The 19,352-nt window shown below is 46.0% G+C and overlaps 1 protein-coding gene across 2 annotated transcripts in view; it reads left to right on the top strand.

Annotated features, from left to right (window-relative positions):
* The window catches only part of cep76 (centrosomal protein 76), a 53,048-nt gene extending 34,887 nt beyond the window's left edge, over nucleotides 1-18,161 (top strand). For both annotated transcript variants that reach the window (XM_072468417.1, XM_072468418.1), the window contains 3 exons: nucleotides 1,071-1,404; nucleotides 13,518-13,735; nucleotides 17,728-18,161. In XM_072468417.1, coding sequence (XP_072324518.1) covers nucleotides 1,071-1,404; nucleotides 13,518-13,735; nucleotides 17,728-17,866 — 691 coding nt within the window. In that variant the 3' untranslated portion in view covers nucleotides 17,867-18,161. The remainder of the gene's footprint in view (nucleotides 1-1,070; nucleotides 1,405-13,517; nucleotides 13,736-17,727) is intronic.
* Nucleotides 18,162-19,352: the final 1,191 nt, after the last annotated feature.

The following is a 19,352-nucleotide window of genomic DNA, read 5'->3' as shown; positions in this document are numbered from 1 at the left end:
TGGTGACTAGGGGCTTTTCACAGTAACTTAATTGAAGCCTACTCGTGACAATAAACAATTTCATTTTCTTTCATTTTCAAATTGCTGAAAAACGGGATGTTGCCAAAGCATGTTAAGAATTTTGTATTTGAAGTACCATTTTTGGATGAGTATCGCTGGCAAGGCCACCATTCATTCCCATTTCTAGTTGTCCTGGGAAAGTATTGGCATGCCACCGCCTTGAACATCTGCAACATTCCTTGCTGTGGTTTTTGATAGAGCTAAGTGGTTTATACGGGCAGTTCAGTATCAACAAAGCCGGTTGGGCTATTCTGGATAAAGATCACAGGTTACCTTTATCCAGAATAGCCTTCACTAAAGGCCACCAGTGAGCCAGTTGAGTTTTCTCACGGTCGACAGTTATTTTCATTGATGCCAACTTTTTATTTTCAAATTTCTTTCTTGAGTAGGACTGAAAAGCCCCAATCTGCAGTAATATACCAGGACTGAGTCCTTGAGCAACCCTTGCTTACTCTTGAGACAATTTCTGAATCTCTCCAGAAGCTTCCCCGCCTGCAATTTTATTCTTTTATGACTTGCTTCCTCGAGCAGAAGTCGGCCGAGGAAGCTCTGCCTTAAAGCGATGGAGTCGTGGATTTTAGACACCATAATGTCTACAATTACCCACTCCATCAGTAACCTTGAAATTCAATAATCTGTCAGACTTTGCTTCTGTAAAGTCATGTTGACTATTGTTTAAGACAATCATTCTTGCTGCTTAATTACTTCTTTCAGCATACGGCAATGTTTAGAAACTAAAAATGAGGGCAGGAACGGGCAATCTAGGCCATCAAGCCTGCCCCACAATTTTATTCATAAGTAGATGTCCACTTTCCTAGTCTGTAGTTCCCAGGGTTACCTATATGCCCTTTATAAATGTTCCTCTGCTCCAGACTATCAGCAGCATTACTATTTGGACAAAATCCAAGGGGGTTTGTTTCTTTTTGACAATCCTGAATGTTTATATACACGTTATTGACTATCATTGAAATCTCTGTACATTTAAAGCTGATGTATTCCTGTTGTTTTAGATATGTCCACAGGACTGTTAGACCAGATGACCCACCACTAGTAGAACAGCCAAAAAGAGCCTATCCGTATTGTTCAATAGGCTGCCTTTTCAATCACCAGAACTTTCATGCTAATTGCCAGCCATCTGACACAGTCGAATTGTGTCACTTTGACCTAAATGACGAATCAAAGTGGAAATCCATGAGTACTGAGGCCATTAAATCCGTGTGCTCTCCTGGGTCCTCTATTTCGCTGCCAGCATTTCCACCTTTATGTGCCCCTGTGTTGGATGGTGCAGCTGCAAGCAATGAGATCGAGCTGGTTTTGAGGAGTCTGATTTCTGAGCACAGGAAGGTAAGGAGATTGCCAAAAGTGAAAAAGTATTTGTAGATCTTCAGTAAAGTGATAGTATTTCTACGTATCCAAACACAAGGTGGGATTAGTAAACCATATCCCTGAATCACCATTCTTTATGTAAATATATTTAAAGAGGGCAGAAACTAAATTAAGCAGTTTTTACTCTAATAACTTTCTTTTATATCATCACAGTGTAGAGAGAGTGCACATTTCCTAGCCAATGTGTTGGCATCCTGAACTTGCAGCTCTGAATTATTAAAAATGAGACCTAACTAAGGCCTTATGTAAGGATGATGTGGAGATGCCGGCATTGGACTGGGGTGAGCACAGTACGAAATCTTACAACACCAGGTTAAAGTCCAACAGGTTTGTTTCAATGTCACTAGCTTTCGGAGCACTGCTCCTTCCTCAGGTGAATGAAGAGGTATGTTCCAGAAACATATATATATATAGACAAATTCAAATATGCCAGACCATGCTTGGAATGCGAGCATTAGCAGGTGATTAAATCGTTACAGATCCAGAGATGGGGTAACCCCAGGTTAAAGAGGTGTGAATTGTGTTAAGCCAGGACAGTTGGTAGGATTTCGCAGGCCAGATGGTGGGGGATGAATGTAATGCGACGTTAATCCCAGGTCCCGGTTGAGGCTGCACTCATGTGTGCGGAACTTGGCTATAAGTTTCTGCTCGGCGATTCTGCGTTGTCGCGCGTCCTGAAGGCCGCCTTGGAGAACGCTTACCCGGAGATGACATTAATAAGTTCCATCCAACCATCAGACTCACCATGGACTACTCTACAAAATCAGTTGCATTCTTGGACACACTCGTCTCCATCAAGGACGGTCACCTCAGCACTTTGCTTTACCGGAAACCCACGGATAACCTCACTATGCTCCACTTCTCCAGCTTCCACCCTAAACACATTAAAGAAGCCATCCCCTATGGACAAACTCTCCGTATACACAGGATCTGCTAAGACGAGGAGGAGCGTAACAGATACCTACAGACGTTGAAAGATGCCCTCGTACGAACGGGATATGGCACTCGACTCATCGATAGACAGTTCCAACGCGCCACAGCGAAAAACCGCACCGACCTCCTCAGAAGACAAACATGAGACACAACCGACAGAATACCCTTTGTGTCCAGTACTTCCCCGGAGCGGAGAAACTACGACATCTTCTTCACAGCCTTCAACACGTCATTGATGAAGATGAACATCTTGCCAAGGTCATCCCCACACCCCCACTACTTGCCTTCAAACAAACGAGCAAACTCAAACACACCATTGTTTGCAGCAAACTACCCAGTCTTCAGAAGAGTGACCACAACACCACACAACCCTGCCATGGCAATCTCTGCAAGACGTGCCAGATCATCGACATGGATACCACCATTACACGTGAGAACACCACCCACCCGGTATGTACTCGTGCGACTCGGCCAACGTTGTCTACCTCATACGCTGCAGGAAAGGATGTCCCGAAGCGTGGTACATTGGCGAGACCATGCAGACGCTGCGACAACGAATGAACGGACATCGCACGACAATCACCAGGCAGGAATGTTCCCTTCCAGTCGGGGAACACTTCAGCAGTCAAGGGCATTCAGCCTCTGATCTCTGGGTAAGCGTTCTCCAAGGCAGCCTTCAGGACGCGCGACAACGCAGAATCGCCAAGCAGAAACTTATAGCCAAGTTCCGCACACATGAGTGCGGCCTCAACCGGGACCTGGGATTCATGTCGCATTACATTCATCCCCCACCATCTGGCCTGCGAAATCCTACCAACTGTCCTGGCTTGACACAATTCACACCTCTTTAACCTGGGGTTACCCCATCTCTGGATCTGTAAAGATTTAATCACCTCCTAATGCTCACATTCCAAGCATTGTCTGGCATCTTTGAATTTGTCTACATATATGTTTCTGGAACATACCTCTTCATTCACCTGAGGAAGGAGCAGCGCTCCGAAAGCTAGTGACATCGAAACAAACCTGTTGGACTTTAACCTGGTGTTGTAAGATTTCGTACTTATGTAAGGATAGTATAGTATATTTTGTTTCATATTTAATCGTTTTGATAATGAACCTTGGCATTCTAAAGATGCACAGTCAATGCCAAGAGGCTAGAGATTAGTATATCCAAAGATTTTCTGCCACTTAAAAGCTTTAAATTTGCAAGCATGTTTTACATTATCCTGCCCACGTGTGTAGAAGTACATTTAAATTAAATTATCTTTCAGAAACCAGACCATTCACCCACTGCATCTAGAAATGCCTATAACTTAACTTTCTCGGCAATAATTAAAAAAACTCCTGCCCCTCCAGCACTACTTTACCTTTTGCGGAGAATTGTTCTAAAGTGTGATGTACAAAGTAAATCATTTTTATTAATATTGAATGCAGGTATTCTTTCCGACGGCATGAAGCGTTTTGAGTAAGACATAATGTACAGAACCTTAAAGAGCTTTCCCAAAATTGAGCAAATCAAATTGAGACTCCCAGTTGCAATAGGGGTAAACAGGTTGAAAAGTTAAGACCTTGTCATTCTCCATGTAAATTGGATTGAAGATGCTCTGACTGAAGTAATGACAGAATTGCTGGCCTTTTAAAAAGCATGCTTTTGTGTCATTCAACAGGCTGCTAAAACATCATTTTATTTCTTGCCCTGTGTGTCAAAGCAAATTGGCCTTTGCTTTAATTTAGGAGTTAGAACAAGAACAAAGAAAAGTACAGCACAGGAACAGGCCCTTCGGCCCTCCAAGCCCGCGCCGACCATGCTGCCTGTCTAAACTAAAATCTTCTACGCTTCCTGTGTACGCATCCCTCTATTCCCATCCTATTCATGTATTTGTCAAGATGCCCCTTAAATGTCACGATCGTCCCTGCTTCTACCACCTCCTCCGGCAGCGAGTTCCAGGCAGCCACTACCCTCTGTGTAAAAAAGACTTGCCTCGTACATCTCCTCTAAACCTTGCCCCTTGCACCTTAAACCTATGCCCCCTAGTAATTGACTCCTCTACCCTGGGAAAAAGGCTCTGACTATCCACTCTGTCGATGCCCCTCATGATTTTGTAGACCTCTATCAGGTCACCCCTCAACCTCCGTTGTTCCAGTGAGAACAAACCGAGTTTATTCAACCGCTCCTCATGGCTAATGCCCTCGATACCAGGCAACATCCTGGTAAATCTCTTCTGCACCCTCCCTAAAGCCTCCACATCCTTCTGGTAGTGTGGCGACCAGAATTGAACACTATACTCCAAGTGTGGCCTAACCAAGGTTCTATACAGCTGCAACCTGACTTGCCAATTCTTATACTCAATGCTTCGGCCAATAAAGGCAAGCATGCCATATGCCTTCTTGACTACCTTCTCCACCTGTGTTGCCCCTTTCAGTGACCTGTGGACCTGTACACCTAGATCTCTCTGACTGCCAATACTCTTGAGGGTTCTGTCATTCACTGTATATTCCCTACCTGCATTAGACCTTCCAAAATGCGCTACCTCACATTTGTCTGGATTAAACTCCATCTGCCATCTCTCTGCCCAAGTCTCCAAATGATCTAAATCCTGCTGTATCCTCTGACAGTCCTCATCGCTATCCGCAATTCCACCAACCTTTGTGTCGTCTGCAAACTTACTAATCAGACCAGTTACATTTTCCTCCAAATCATTTATATATACTACGAACAGCAACGGTCCCAGCACGGATCCCTGCGGAACACCACTGGTCACAGCCCTCCAATCAGAAAAGCACCCTTTCATTGCTACTCTCTGCCTTCTATGACCTAGCCAGTTCTGTATTCATCTTGCCAGCTCACTCCTGATCCCGTCAGACTTCACCTTTTGTACTAGTCTACCATGAGGGACCTTGTCAAAGGCCTTACTGAAGTCCATATATACAACATCCACTGCCCTACCTGCATCAATCATCTTTGTGACCTCTTCGAAAAACTCTTATCAAGCTAGCGAGGCAAGACCTCCCCTTACAAAAACCGTGCTGCCTCTCACTAATACGTCCATTTGCTTCCAAATTGGAATAGATCCCTATCGAAGAATTCTCTCCAGTAATTTCCCTACCACTGAAGTAAGGCTCACCGGCCTGTAATTCCCTAGATTATCCTTGCTACCCTTCTTAAACAAAGGAACAACATTGGCTATTCTCCAGTCTTTCGGGATATCACCTGAAGACAATGAGGATCCAAAGATTTCTGTCCAGGCCTCAGCAATTTCCTCTCCAGCCTCCTTCAGTATTCTGGGGTAGATCCCATCAGGCCCTGGGGACTTATCTACCTTAATATTTTTCAAGACGCCCAACATCTCGTCTTTTTGGATCTCAATGTGACCCAGGCTATCTACACACCCTTCTCCAGACTCAACATCTACCAATTCCTTCTCTTTGGTGAATACTGATGCAAAGTATTCATTTAGTACCTCGCCCATTTCCTCTGGCTCCACACATAGATTCCCTTGCCTATCCTTCAGTGGGCCAACCCTTTCCCTGGCTACCCCCTTGCTTTTTATGTACGTGTAAAAAGCCTTGGGATTTTCCTTAACCCTATTTGCCAATGACTTTTAATGACCACTTTTAGCCTTCCTGACTCCTTGCTTAAGTTCCTTCCTACTTTCCTTATATTCCACACAGGCTTCGTCTGTTCCCAGCCTTCTAGCCCTGACAAATGCCTCCTTTTTCTTTTTAAAAATATTTTTATTCTCCTTTTTCACATTTTCTCCCACATTTACACCCATCAACAATAAACAATAATCAGCAAGATATGTCAATCCCCATAATAACAACAATCCCATCCGCCCACCAACCCCAAACATCAGCCCGCATGTTTACATAAACAAATGACAAAAAGGAATCAGGGATTACCCGTAGTCACCCTTAATCTACACAGCCCCCCCCCCCAACTAATGTTCGATGTTATCCAGTTCTTGAAAGTGCATAATAAATAGTGCCCATGACTTGTAGAACCCCTCCGAGCTTCCCCTCCGTTCGAACTTAACCTTCTCAAGGGTCAAGTATTCCAACAGGTCCCCCTGCCACGCCAGGGCACTGGGTGGAGAGGCTGCTCTCCATCCCAGCAGGATCCGCCTTCGGGCGATCAACGAGGCGAAGGCTATGATATCTGCCTCCGCACCCGCTTCCAACCCTGGCTGGTCTGACACCCCGAATATGGCCTCCTGGGGACCCGGGTCCAGTTTCACACGCACCACCTTGGAAATTACCCCAAACGCCTCCTTCCTGTACTCCCCTAGCTTTGGACAGGACCAAAACATATGAACGTGATTTGCGGCCCCCCCCCCCCCCCGCGCAACGCTCACACACATCCTCTACTCCTTCAAAAAATCGGCTCATCCTCACCCTCGTGAGGTGCGCCAACCTCGCACATGAGGTGGAGGCATTCACTCTCCGGAGCACCTCACACCAGACCCCCTCCTCTATAACCTCTCCCAGCTCTTCCTCCCACTTTGCTTTGATCCCTTCCAGTGGTGCCTTATCCTCCTATTCCCGTAACAGCCTCCCCGAACAGGCGCCGGAATGTGGCGACTAGGGGCTTTCCACATTAACTTCATTTGAAGCCTACTTGTGACAATAAGTGATTTTCATTTCATTTTATTTCTTCCAAAATAGCTCCGTACACCGCTGACACTGCCCCCTTCTCCAGTCCCCTTGTCGTCGTCACCTCCTCCAGCAATGTGGAGGCCGGTTCCTCTGGGAAGCTCTGTATCTCCTTCCTGGCAAAATCCCGAACCTGCATGTGCTTAAACACTTCTCCCTGCTCTAGCCCATACTTCGCTTTCAGTTCCCTTAATCCTGCAAACCGACTCCGAAGAAACAAATCTTTTAGCGTCTTAATCCCCTTCTCTTCCCATTTCCGAAAACTTCCATCCCACCTCCCTGGCTCAAATCTGTGGTTCCCCCAAATCGGCATTTCCCTTGACCCTAAACCCAGCCCGAAGTGTTGGCGAAACTGCCTCCAGATTTTCAATGAAGCTATTATTTATTTATTTATTTAAAATATATTTTATTAAAGTTTTTCGATCAACCAAGAATTTTCCATTTTTACAACTTTGTAACAGTATATACATTGATCGTTTTTAAAATAATATATTAACTAACGGCAAGTGCCAACACAAATAATAAACAAAGAAATAGTAACATTGAGAAGATAAATATGAACAACAATTATGTAACAACACACAAAAAAAAAACCAAAGACCCGAATGCACTCCCCCTCCCCCCTGGGTTTCGTTCTGCGAGATAGTCGAGGAACAGTTGCCACCGCCTGGTGAACCCCTGAGCCGAACCTCTTAGTGCGTACTTTATCCGCTCCAATTTTATAAACCCTGCCATGTCGTTTATCCAGGCCTCCACGCCCGAGGGTTTAGCTTCTTTCCACATAAGTAGAATCCTTCGCCGGGCTACTAGGGACGCACAGGCCAAAACATTGGCCTCTCTCGCCTCCTGCACTCCCGGCTCATCTGCAACCCCGAATATAGCCAACCCCCAGCTTGGTTCAACCCGGACCCCCACCACCTTTGAAATCACTTTTGCCACACCCACCCAGAACCCGTGCAATACCGGACATGACCAAAACATGTGGGTGTGGTTCGCAGGGCTTCCCGCGCACCTCCCGCACCTATCCTCCACCCCAAAAAACCTGCTCAATCTTGCTCCCGTCATATGCGCCCTGTGTAGTACCTTGAATTGGATCAGGCTGAGCCTGGCACACGAGGACGAGGAATTTACCCTATTTAGGGCATCTGCCCACAGCCCCTCCTCAATCTCTTCCCCCAGCTCCTCCTCCCATTTTCCTTTCAGTTCCTCTATCATCGTCTCCCCCTCGTCTCTCATTTCCCTGTATATATCGGACACCTTACCGTCACCCACCCATGCCCCCGAAATCGCTCTGTCCTGGATCCCTTGCGCCGGGAGCTGCGGAAATTCCCTTATCTGTTGCCTCACAAATGCCCTCACTTGCATATAACGAAATGCATTCCCAGGTGGCAACCCGTATTTTTCTGTTAGTGCTCCCAGACTCACGAACGTCCCGTCCAAGAACAAGTCCTTCAGTTTCGCAATTCCTGCTCGCTGCCAAGATTGAAATCCCCCGTCTATCCTTCCCAGGACGAACCTGTGGCTGTTCCTTATCGGGGACCACACTGAGGCCCCCGTCACTCCCCTATGTCGTCTCCACTGCCCCCAAACCTTCAGAGTCGCCACCACCACTGGGTTTGTGGTGTACCTTTTCGGGGAGAACGGCAGGGGCGCCGTTGCCAGTGCTTTTAAGCTAGTTCCCCTACAGGACGCCATCTCCAGCCTTTTCCACGCCGCTCCTTCTTCCCTCATCCACTTACATATCATAGACATGTTAGCAGCCCAATAATAATCACTCAGACTCGGCAGTGCCAATCCCCCTCTATCTCTACTGCGCTGCAGGAACCCCCTCTTTACCCTTGGGGTCTTTCCGGCCCACACAAAGCTTATGATGCTCCTGTCCACCTTCTTAAAAAAGGTCTTTGTAATCCGAATGGGGAGGCACTGAAACACAAAAAGAAACCTCGGGAGGACCACTATTTTAACCGCCTGCACCCTGCCCGCCAATGACTGGGGCACCATATCCCACCTCTTAAAGTCCTCCTCCATCTGCACTACCAGTCGCGCCAACTTAAGCTTATGCAAGGTTCCCCAGTCCCTGGCCACCTGGATCCCTAAATACCGGAAATCTCTTGTTACCCTCCTCAGCAGCAGCTCGTCTATTCCCCTGCCCTGTTCCCCAGGGTGCATCACAAACAGTTAATTCTTCCCCATATTCAGTTTGTATCCCGAAAACTCTCCAAACTCCCTGAGTGTCTGCATTATCTCAGGCATCCCCTCCACTGGGTCCGCGACATATAACAGCAGATCATCCGCGTATAATGACACCCGATGTTCTTCTCCTCCTCTAAGTACCCCTCTCCACTTCCTGGAGCCCCTCAGCGCTATGGCCAATGGCTCAATTGCCAACGCAAACAGTAACGGGGACAGGGGGCACCCCTGTCTTGTGCCCTTATGTAGTCGGATCGTTGCCTGTTCGTAATCACACTTGCCACCGGGGCCCCGTATAGGAGCCGAACCCATCTAATGAACCCCTCTCCAAATCCAAATCTCTTCAGTACCTCCCACAGATAGTCCCACTCCACTCTATCAAATGCCTTCTCTGCATCCATAGCCACCACTATCTCCGCCTCCCCCTCCGGTGGGGGCATCATCATCACCCCTAACAACCTCCGTATATTGGTATTCGGTTGCCTCCCTTTAACAAATCCTGTTCAATGAAGCTATTATAACCGGACTCCCTGAATATTTCCCTGGAGCTATCGGGAGCGGCGCTGTTGCAAGTGCCTTCAGCCCCGACCCCCTGCACAAATTCTCCTCCATTCTGACCCACTGAGAATCAACCCCTCTGACCCAGCTCCGCATTTTCTCCACATTTGCCGCCCAGTAGTAGTACAACAGGTTCGGGAGACCCAAACCCCCTGCCTGCCTTCCCCTCTGTAGCAGCACCTTTCTCACTCTGGCCACCTTCTCTCCCCATATGAATGAGGTCATCCTTCCCTCAATCTCCCTGAAAAAAGACTTTGGCAGGAAAATCGTTAGGCATTGAAAAATAAACCAGAATCGCGGCAACACATTCATTTTAACCGCCTGTACCCGACCCGCCAGTGACAGAGGAAGGCCATCCCACCTTGCCGGATCGGCTTTCACTCTCCCCACCAAACTAGTGATGTTGTACCTGCGAAGCCTCCTCCACTCCCGGGCAACCTGCACCCCCAGATACCTAAAATTAGGCCCTGCTCTACGGAATAGCAGCCCCCCCACCCCCGGCCGAGACACCAAAAAGTACTCGCTCTTGTCCAGGTTCAACTTGTACCCCGAGAAAGACCCATATACCCGCAGTAGCTCCAATATTCCTCCTATCGAGGCACTCGGCTCCGACACATACAGCAGCAAGTCGTCGGCATATAAGGACACCCTATGCTCTATCCACCCCGCACTATTCCTTTCCATGCTCCAGAACTTCTCAATGCGATGGCCACGGCTCAATCGCAAGTGCAAATAGCAGGGAGGACATAGGACATCCCTGTCTCGTCCCACGGTGGAGAGAAAAGTATATCGAACTGATATTATTTGTGCGGACACTCTCCTTCGGTTCCTTATATATGAATGAAATGAAATGAATGAAATATAATAGCTTTACGCAGTTCACAAACCTTGGTCCAATCCCAAACCACTCCAGCACTGCCATCGGCTCCTTTTTCTTTTTGACGAGGCCTACAATATCTCGTTATCCAAGGTTCCTGAAATTTGCCGTATTTATCCTTCCGCACAGGAACATGCTGGTCCTGAATTCCTTTCAACTGACATTTGAAAGCCTCCCACATGTCAGATGCTGATTTACCCTCAAACATCTGCCCCCAATCTAGGTTCTTTAGTTACCACCTGATATTGTTATAATTAGCCTTCCCCCAATTTAGCACATTCACCCGAGGACCACTCTTATCTTGTCCACCAGCACTTTAAAACTTACTGAATTGTGGTCACTGTTCCCGAAATGCTCCCCTACTGAAACTTCTACCACCTGGCCGGGCTCATTCCCAATACCAGGTCCAGTACAGCCCCTTCCCTAGTTGGACTATCTGCATATTGTTTTAAGAAGCCCTCCTGGATGTTCCTTACAAACTCTGCCCCATCCAAGCCCCTAGCACTAAGTGAGTCGCAGTCAATATTGGAGAAGTTGAAGTATCCCATCACAACAACCCTGTTGTTTTTACTGCTTTCCAAAATCTGTCTACCTATCTGCTCCTCTATCTCTGACGTCTCTACACTTGGCATAAAGAAGACAAACCTTCTTTATTCGGGATGAGAGACAGAAAGTGCCATTATATAGACTTCATTTCCTATCATCTTGTTGCTTTAGCTGTGTCATACTGTGCTCTGTTGTAAACCCTGTGAAGTTACTGTGCAATACAACGTGCAACATTCGGAAAGATTAGTGGAATAATTTGTTATTGTGACTTTTCATATTTCTGTAATAATGCTGAGATAATAAAAAAACTTTTTGATACCATAATGTTTAATCATATATCCACATATCATAAAGGTAAAGTTGCCTTAGTCCTAGATGACCATAGGCTGCTTTCCCCTTTGTGGTATGATGTGGAGATGCCGGCGTTGGACTGGGGTGAGCACAGTACGAAGTCTTACAACACCAGGTTAAAGTCCAACAGGTTTGTTTCGATGTCACTAGCTTTCGGAGCGCTGCTCCTTCCTCAGGTGAATGAAGAGGTCTGTTCCAGAAACACATATATAGACAGATTCAAAGATGCCTAACAATGCTTGGAATGCGAGCATTAGCAGGTGATTAAATCTTTACAGATCCAGAGATGGGGTAACCCCAGGTTAAAGAGGTGTGAATTGTATCAAGCCAGGACAGTTGGTAGGATTTTGCAGGCCAGATGGTGGGGGATGAATGTAATGCGACATGAATCCCAGGTCCCGGTTGAGGCCGCACTCATGTGTGCGGAACTTGGCTATAAGTTTCTGCTCGGCGATTCTGCGTTGTCGCGCGTCCTGAAGGCCGCCTTGGAGAACGCTTACCCGGAGATCAGAGGCTGAATGCCCTTGACTGCTGAAGTGTTCCCCGACTGGAAGGGAACATTCCTGCCTGGTGATTGTTGCGCGATGGCCGTTCATTCGTTGTCGCAGCGTCTGCATGGTCTCGCCAATGTACCACGCTTCGGGACATCCTTTCCTGCAGCGTATGAGGTAGACAACATTGGCCGAGTCGCACGAGTATGTACCGCGTACCTGGTGGGTTGTGTTCTCACGTGTAATAGTGATATCCATGTCGATGATCTGGCACGTCTTGCAGAGATTGCCATGGCAGGGTTGTGTGGTGTCGTGGTCACTGTTCTGAAGACTGGGTAGTTTGCTGCAAACAATGGTTCGTTTGAGGTTGCGCGGTTGTTTGAAGGCAAGTAGTGGGGGTGTGGGGATGACCTTGGCAAGATGTTCATCGTCATCAATGACATGTTAAAGGCTGTGAAGAAGATGACGTAGTTTCTCCGCTCCGGGGAAGTACTGGACGACGAAGGGTATTCTGTCGGTTGTGTCCCATGTTTGTCTTCTGAGGAGGTCGGTGCGGTTTTTCGCTGTGGCGTGTTGGAACTGTCGCTCGATGAGTCAAGTGCCATATCCCGTTCGTACGAGGGCATCTTTCAACGTCTGTAGATGTCTGTTACGCTCCTCCTCGTCTGAGCAGATCCTGTGTATACGGAGCGCTTGTCCATAGGGGATGGCTTCTTTAATGTGTTTAGGGTGGAAGCTGGAGAAGTGGAGCATCATGAGGTTATCCGTGGGTTTCCGGTAAAGCGAAGTGCTGAGGTGACCGTCCTTGATGGAGACGAGTGTGTCCAAGAATGCAACTGATTTTGGAGAGTAGTCCATGGTGAGTCTGATGGTTGGATGGAACTTATTAATGTCATCGTGTAGTCGTTTCAGTGATTCTTCGCCGTGGGTCCAAAGGAAAAAAATGTCATCGATGTATCTGGTGTATAACGTCGGTTGAAGGTCCTGTGCGGTGAGTAGGTCCTGTTCAAACTTGTGCATGAAGATGTTGGCGTATTGGGGTGCGAATTTGGTCCCCATGGCTGTTCCGTGCGTCTGGATGAAGAACTTGTTGTCGAAGGTGTTGTGATCCAGAATGAAGCGGATGAGTTACAGAATTGCGTCTGGAGATTGGCAGTTGTCGGTGTTGAGTACTGAGGCTGTTGCAGCAATGCCGTCGTCATGGGGGATGCTGGTGTAGAGTGCCGAGTCCCTTTGTGGTAGAGAGCTGACTGGTGGTGATTTAACCTGAGGATCACCACGCCTCCAGAGAGGGGCACGGTTGAGAAGGCCTGACCTTCATGAATAACCACATCTCATAGAGTATATACCATAGATTTTTCAGGTTAATATAGGATGTATTATATTGAGATTTTAATCAATAGTTGAGGTGTTATTACTTGCTATCTGGCTTCCCCTGTAACCTCTTGCTGTAATGTTTTCTAATACAATAGGACCTCAATCTGAACACTGTCTGGGATGACCATCTGTCTTACCTGCTCTCACCAGCACTTGCTGCGTACGAGATTGAACGCACAACTGGAGTGTCTGCAGGCAATGAAGAGTTTCAGGATGCTATCAAAAGAGCAGTGCCTGATGGACATACCTTTAAAGGCTTCCCTATTCACTTTGTGCATCGAAATCCGAGGAGAGCATTTGCAACATGTTTACGGTAAAAATATATTCCTGGCCATCTCCACAAAGTGTGATTTTTTTTTTTGTGTGTGTGTGCACGCAGGGAGGGTAGATTACACAACTCTAATGCATAAACAGCAGAGTTATATTGCAATACATTAAGGTTTTGTACACTGGTAAAGTACAAGTGGATCACAATTCAACACATTTGATGAAAAGGCAGTGAAATTTAAAGGTCTGAAACTGTTGCTGATCCTTTTCTCCAATGACTTAATGCTAACCCATTGAGAATCTGCAACTCAATCACCATGAAAGGGAAGCTCCAGAGTGAAGACCTGCTTTTAACTTGGTTGAATTAAATTAGCTTTCTGTCATCCATACTGTTAAGAAGTAATTTGCTTTCTTCCTTCAGACGGGCTTTAGAGCAATATCCAAGTACTCTAATTGTTTTCTCCCTGGGGGCATACCTTGACTCCAAGTTGCACCCCTACTGATAGAATGACAAGATGGAGAGCATTTTGTGTGGGGCAGTTTTTAATTATTGACTGTTGGGAGTAGCAGAGATTGGGATCTGGTAGCACACAAGAAACCCACATGCAGTGTGAGACTTTTAACCCTGACCAGCTCAATACCCGGAGGTCAGCCTAATTGATAGGCTTAGCCCAGGAAACCCAGTCAACCAGTATCAAACATGCTGGTTGGCTGAGAGCGCTTTGTCCTATCTGATTAAAATTCTGAAGTCGGCAGAAAGCATTTGATACAGTGCCACACAACAGACTTATGAGTAAAGTTGTAGCTCATGGAACAAAAGAGACTGTAGCAATGTGGATACAAAATTGGCTGAGTGACAGGAAATCGAGAGTAGTTAATGGATGTTTTTTGTGCTGGAGGAAGGTTTGTAGTGGAGTTCCTCAGGGGTCAGTATTGGGGCTCCTGCTTTTCCTGATATATTTTAATGATGTAGATCTTGGTGTGCAGGGAACAGTTTCAAAATTTTTGAATAATATGACACTTAAAAGCATTATGAACTGTGAAGGATAGTGTAAAACTTCAAAAAGATAAGAGATAAGTTGGTGGAATGGGTGGACAGAACAGATGGCAGATGAAGTTCAATGCCAAGAAATGTAAAGTGATTCATTTTGGTAGGAAGAGCACTGAAAGACGGTGGCACAGAGGTTAGCACTGCTGCCTCAGTGCCACAGATCCAGGTTCAGTTCTGGCCTTGGGTGACTGTCTGTGTGGAGTCTACACCTACCCCCCTCCCATGTCTGGTGCTCTGGTATCCCCCCACAGTTCAAGATGTGCAGGTTAGGTGGGTTGGCCATGGTAAAATTGCCCTAATAGTGTTTTAAAATGTGTAGGTTGGATGGGGCTGCGGTGATAGGGTGGGGGAGCGAGCTGAGGTAAGGTGCTCTTTCAGAGAGTTGGTGCAGGCTTGATGGGCCAAGTGGATTCCTGCACTGTAGGCATTCTATGATTGTAAGACAATATAAAACCAGTGGTACAATCTAAAGGGTGTGCAGGAGCAAAGGGATCCTGGATGTCTAGAAGTCATTGAAGGTGGCAAGACAGGCGCAGAACATGGTGAATAAAGCATTTGTTATCCTCGGATTTATTAATAGGGTCATAGAGTACAAGAGCAAAGAGTTTATGTTGAACTTGCATAAGGCTCTAGTTCCGCCTCGACTCTAGTATTGCTTCCCATCCTGGGCATCGCACTTCAGGACAAATGTGAGGTAATGCATTTTGGAAGGTCTAATGCAGGTAGGGAATATACAGTGAATGGTAGAACCCTCAAGAGTATTGAAAGTCAAAGAGATCTAGGAGTACAGGTCCACAGGTCATTGAAAGGGGCAACACAGGTGGAGAAGGTAGTCAAGAAGGCATACGGCATGCTTGCCTTCATTGGCCGGGGCATTGAGTATAAGAATTGGCAAGTCATGTTGCAGCTGTATAGAACCTTAGTTAGGCCACACTTGGAGTATAGTGTTCAATTCTGGTCGCCACACTACCAGAAGGATGTGGAGGCTTTAGAGAGGGTGCAGAAGAGATTTACCAGAATGTTGCCTGGTATGGAGGGCATAAGCTATGAGGAGCGGTTGAATAAACTCGGTTTGTTCTCACTGGAACGAAGGAGGTTGAGGGGCGACCTGATAGAGGTATACAAAATTATGAGGGGCATAGACAGAGTGGATAGTCAGAGGCTTTTCCCCAGGGTAGAGGGGTCAATTACTAGGGGGCATAGGTTTAAGGTGAGAGGGGCAAGGTTTAGAGTAGATGTACGAGGCAAGTTTTTTACGCAGAGGGTAGTGGGTACCTGGAACTCGCTACCGGAGGAGGTAGTGGAAGCAGGGACGATAGGGACATTTAAGGGGCATCTTGACAAATATATGAATAGGATGGGAATAGAAGGATACGGACCCAGGAAGTGTAGAAGATTGTAGTTTAGTCGGGCAGTATGGTCAGCACGGGCTTGGAGGGCCGAAGGGCCTGTTCCTGTGCTGTACATTTCTTTGTTCTTTGTAAGTGTGTGAAGGCATTGGAGAATCCTTTAAATTTCCACATGTGCACAGAGATGTGAAAAACCTTTTTATAGAGTATCCAATTCTTTTTTTTCCCAATTAAGGAGCGATTTAGCGTGACCAATTCATCCATCCTGTACATCTTTTTGGGTTGTGAGGGTAAGACCCCTGCCAACACGGGGAGTGATGTGTAAAACCTAAAAGGGTCATGTTCTTAATTAAATTGCCTGCACTGTTGACAATACACGAGAGGGAATGTTGGTGTCTAGTCTCTGGACTATGGCAATTTGGATAAGAGGGTTTAACTTACTTTAAGATGTTCATGAAGATGAATCCTAGACTTTAACATGAGCAATCCAACCAGAGGTTATAAGTCAGTATATTGTTTGAAATGTGATGTGTATGAAGAGCCAGATGTATACAAAGTGTAACAATGATTGATTCATGCTGTGAGGATGCTGTGTTTTATCACTCCTCCTCTCCTTCCCCCCCCCCCCCAAAAAAAAAATTCTGAAGATCGTAATTCCCATGACTATTGCCAGATCTTTGCATATTAGTTGTATCAATCTGTTCTGACAGGCTGTGAATTGGAAGCTGTTGCGATGTTGTCTAAAGAACAGTACACTGGGGCTCCTTTCACTCTGGAGTTATTGCCAACTTAACATTTTAAGTAGCTTAAGTTCTAAACTTGAACAAGAGGAAATTACATCTTCAGCCAAAAGTATAAATAAACATCACTGAATCACTGAATAGATGGACTTTATATTGAGGAAAATGATTTTTTGGATGGGTTGCCTTTTTAAAATCATCTTTTAAAAAGCTTGCATTTCTAAAACTCTTTTCATAATAAGGACATCCCAATGCAATTTACAGCCAATGAAGTGTTGTCACTGTTAATATAGAAAACAGGGCAGCCAGCTTGTGAACAGTAACTTCCACAAACAACCAGGGGATTATGACAAGACATTCTCCGATTAATGCTGCTGATTGTGAGATATGTTGGGCAGAACTTGCCTGTTTGTCTTCGGAATAATGCCATGGGATATTTTATATCCACCTGAAAGAGCCTTGTTTTAACATCTTATCTGAACAATGGCACCTCCACCAGTGCAGCACTCCCTCATTACTTTTTGTAATTTGTTTATGGGATGGGAGATTGCTGACAAGGTCAGCATTTATTACCCATCCCTAACTTGAGTACAACTGAATAGCTTGCTGGGCCATTTCAGAAGGTCTGGGGTCAACCATATTCCAGTGGGTCTGGAGTCACATGTAGGCCAGACCACATTAACAGTGACACACGTCCCTCCCTAAAGGACATTGGCGAACTTGAGTTTTTTACAGAGATTTTGTGGTCCGTTGCTTTTTATTTAATTGTGTAACTCCAGTGTCAGCCTAGATTTTGTGCTCAAGTCTCAGGAGTGGGTCTTCAACCCACGATCATTTGATTTGAGTGTGCCTCTGAGCCCTAGGTATTAACTCCTGTTTTAATTGTTTTCCATTTTAGATCTCCATTCTGTGAGGAAATAATTTGCTGTCGAGGGGACCAGGTCCGACTGGCTGTCCGTGTGAGAGTGTATCCATATCCTGAGTCTGCCTGTGCGGTCTGGATTATGTTTGCATGTAAATATCGTTCAGTTCTGTGATGCTACCGAGTTTCTAAATAGTGCTGCTTTCACGTTCTGTGGAGCCTAGTGATGGATTGGTTCTTGTTGCTGCTCCCCAAAGACCTTCCTGGAGGATAGTGCCTTTTCCGATCGGACCAATATTCCTATAACCTGATGCACTGTAAACATATTGTACATTTTCTTTGTCATGAGTGTGAGATTCTGTGTATTTATTGAAAAATGACCTATGGAGATTGTATAAAAATGATTTTTTTTTTTTTTTTTAACAATGTATAAACTATTTTACTATACAATAAAGCTGATTATATTTGAAGATCATTGTTTTACGCAATCCTTTTAAAGGATTTTTTGTTTGCACAATTATATATATTATATTATTTGAAGATGGCAATATAACAAAGCAGAGGTATAAATAATTACACTCCAAATCTCCAGGCAGTGTGTTTCCGATCTCACCAGTTGAATGTGGTGGTTGATCCCTTGTTTTTCAAGTATGTCCAAACTATAAGTAAGTTATTGTCTTCTGCGGGTCCTCTTATGATTGAAGAGTTCAATGTAAGATTGGCATAGATGTCCACAGAACTGGTAGTTCATATTGCCATTGTTGGTTTGCAGTTGCATAAATATCCTGGCCGCAAGGTTTGCTAGTGTCACACGGGAGGGTTTAAACTAGTATGGCAGGGGGGTGGGCACGGGAGCAATAGGTCAGAAGGTGAGAGCATTGAGGGAGAACTAGGGAATAGGGACAGTGTGGCTCTGAGGCAGAGCAGACAGGGAGAAGTTGCTGAACACAGCGGGTCTGGTGGCCTGAAGTGCATATGTTTTAATGCAAGAAGTATTACGGGTAAAGCAGATGAACTTAGAGCTTGGATTAGTACTTGGAACTATGATGTTGTTGCCATTACAGAGACCTGGTTGAGGGAAGGGCAGGATTGGCAGCTAAAAGTTCCAGGATTTAGATGTTTCAGGCGGGATAGAGGGGGATGTAAAAGGGGAGGTGGAGTTGCGCTACTGGTTCGGGAGAATATCACAGCTGTACTGCGAGAGGACACCTCAGAGGGCAGTGAGGCTATATGGGTAGAGATCAGGAATAAGAAGGGTGCAGTCACAATGTTGGGGGTTTACTACAGGCCTCCCAACAGCCAGCGGGAGATAGAGGAGCAGATAGGTAGACAGATTTTGGAAAAGAGTAAAAACAACAGGGTTGTGGTGATGGGAGACTTCAACTTCCCCAATATTGACTGGGACTCACTTAGTGCCAGGGGCTTAGACGGGGCGGAGTTTGTAAGGAGCATCCAGGAGGGCTTCTTAAAACAATATGTAGACAGTCCAACTAGGGAAGGGGCGGTACTGGACCTGGTATTGGGGAATGAGCCCGGCCAGGTGGTAGATGATTCAGTAGGGGAGCATTTCGGTAACAGTGACCACAATTCAGTAAGTTTTAAAGTACTGGTGGACAAGGATAAGAGTGGTCCTAGGATGAATGTGCTAAATTGGGGGAAGG

Source organism: Scyliorhinus torazame, chromosome 11 (genome assembly GCF_047496885.1).
Source record: "Scyliorhinus torazame isolate Kashiwa2021f chromosome 11, sScyTor2.1, whole genome shotgun sequence".
Taxonomy (NCBI): Eukaryota; Metazoa; Chordata; class Chondrichthyes; order Carcharhiniformes; family Scyliorhinidae; genus Scyliorhinus; species Scyliorhinus torazame.
Note: the sequence above shows the minus strand (reverse complement) of the source record. Positions and strands in the feature narration are given on the sequence as shown.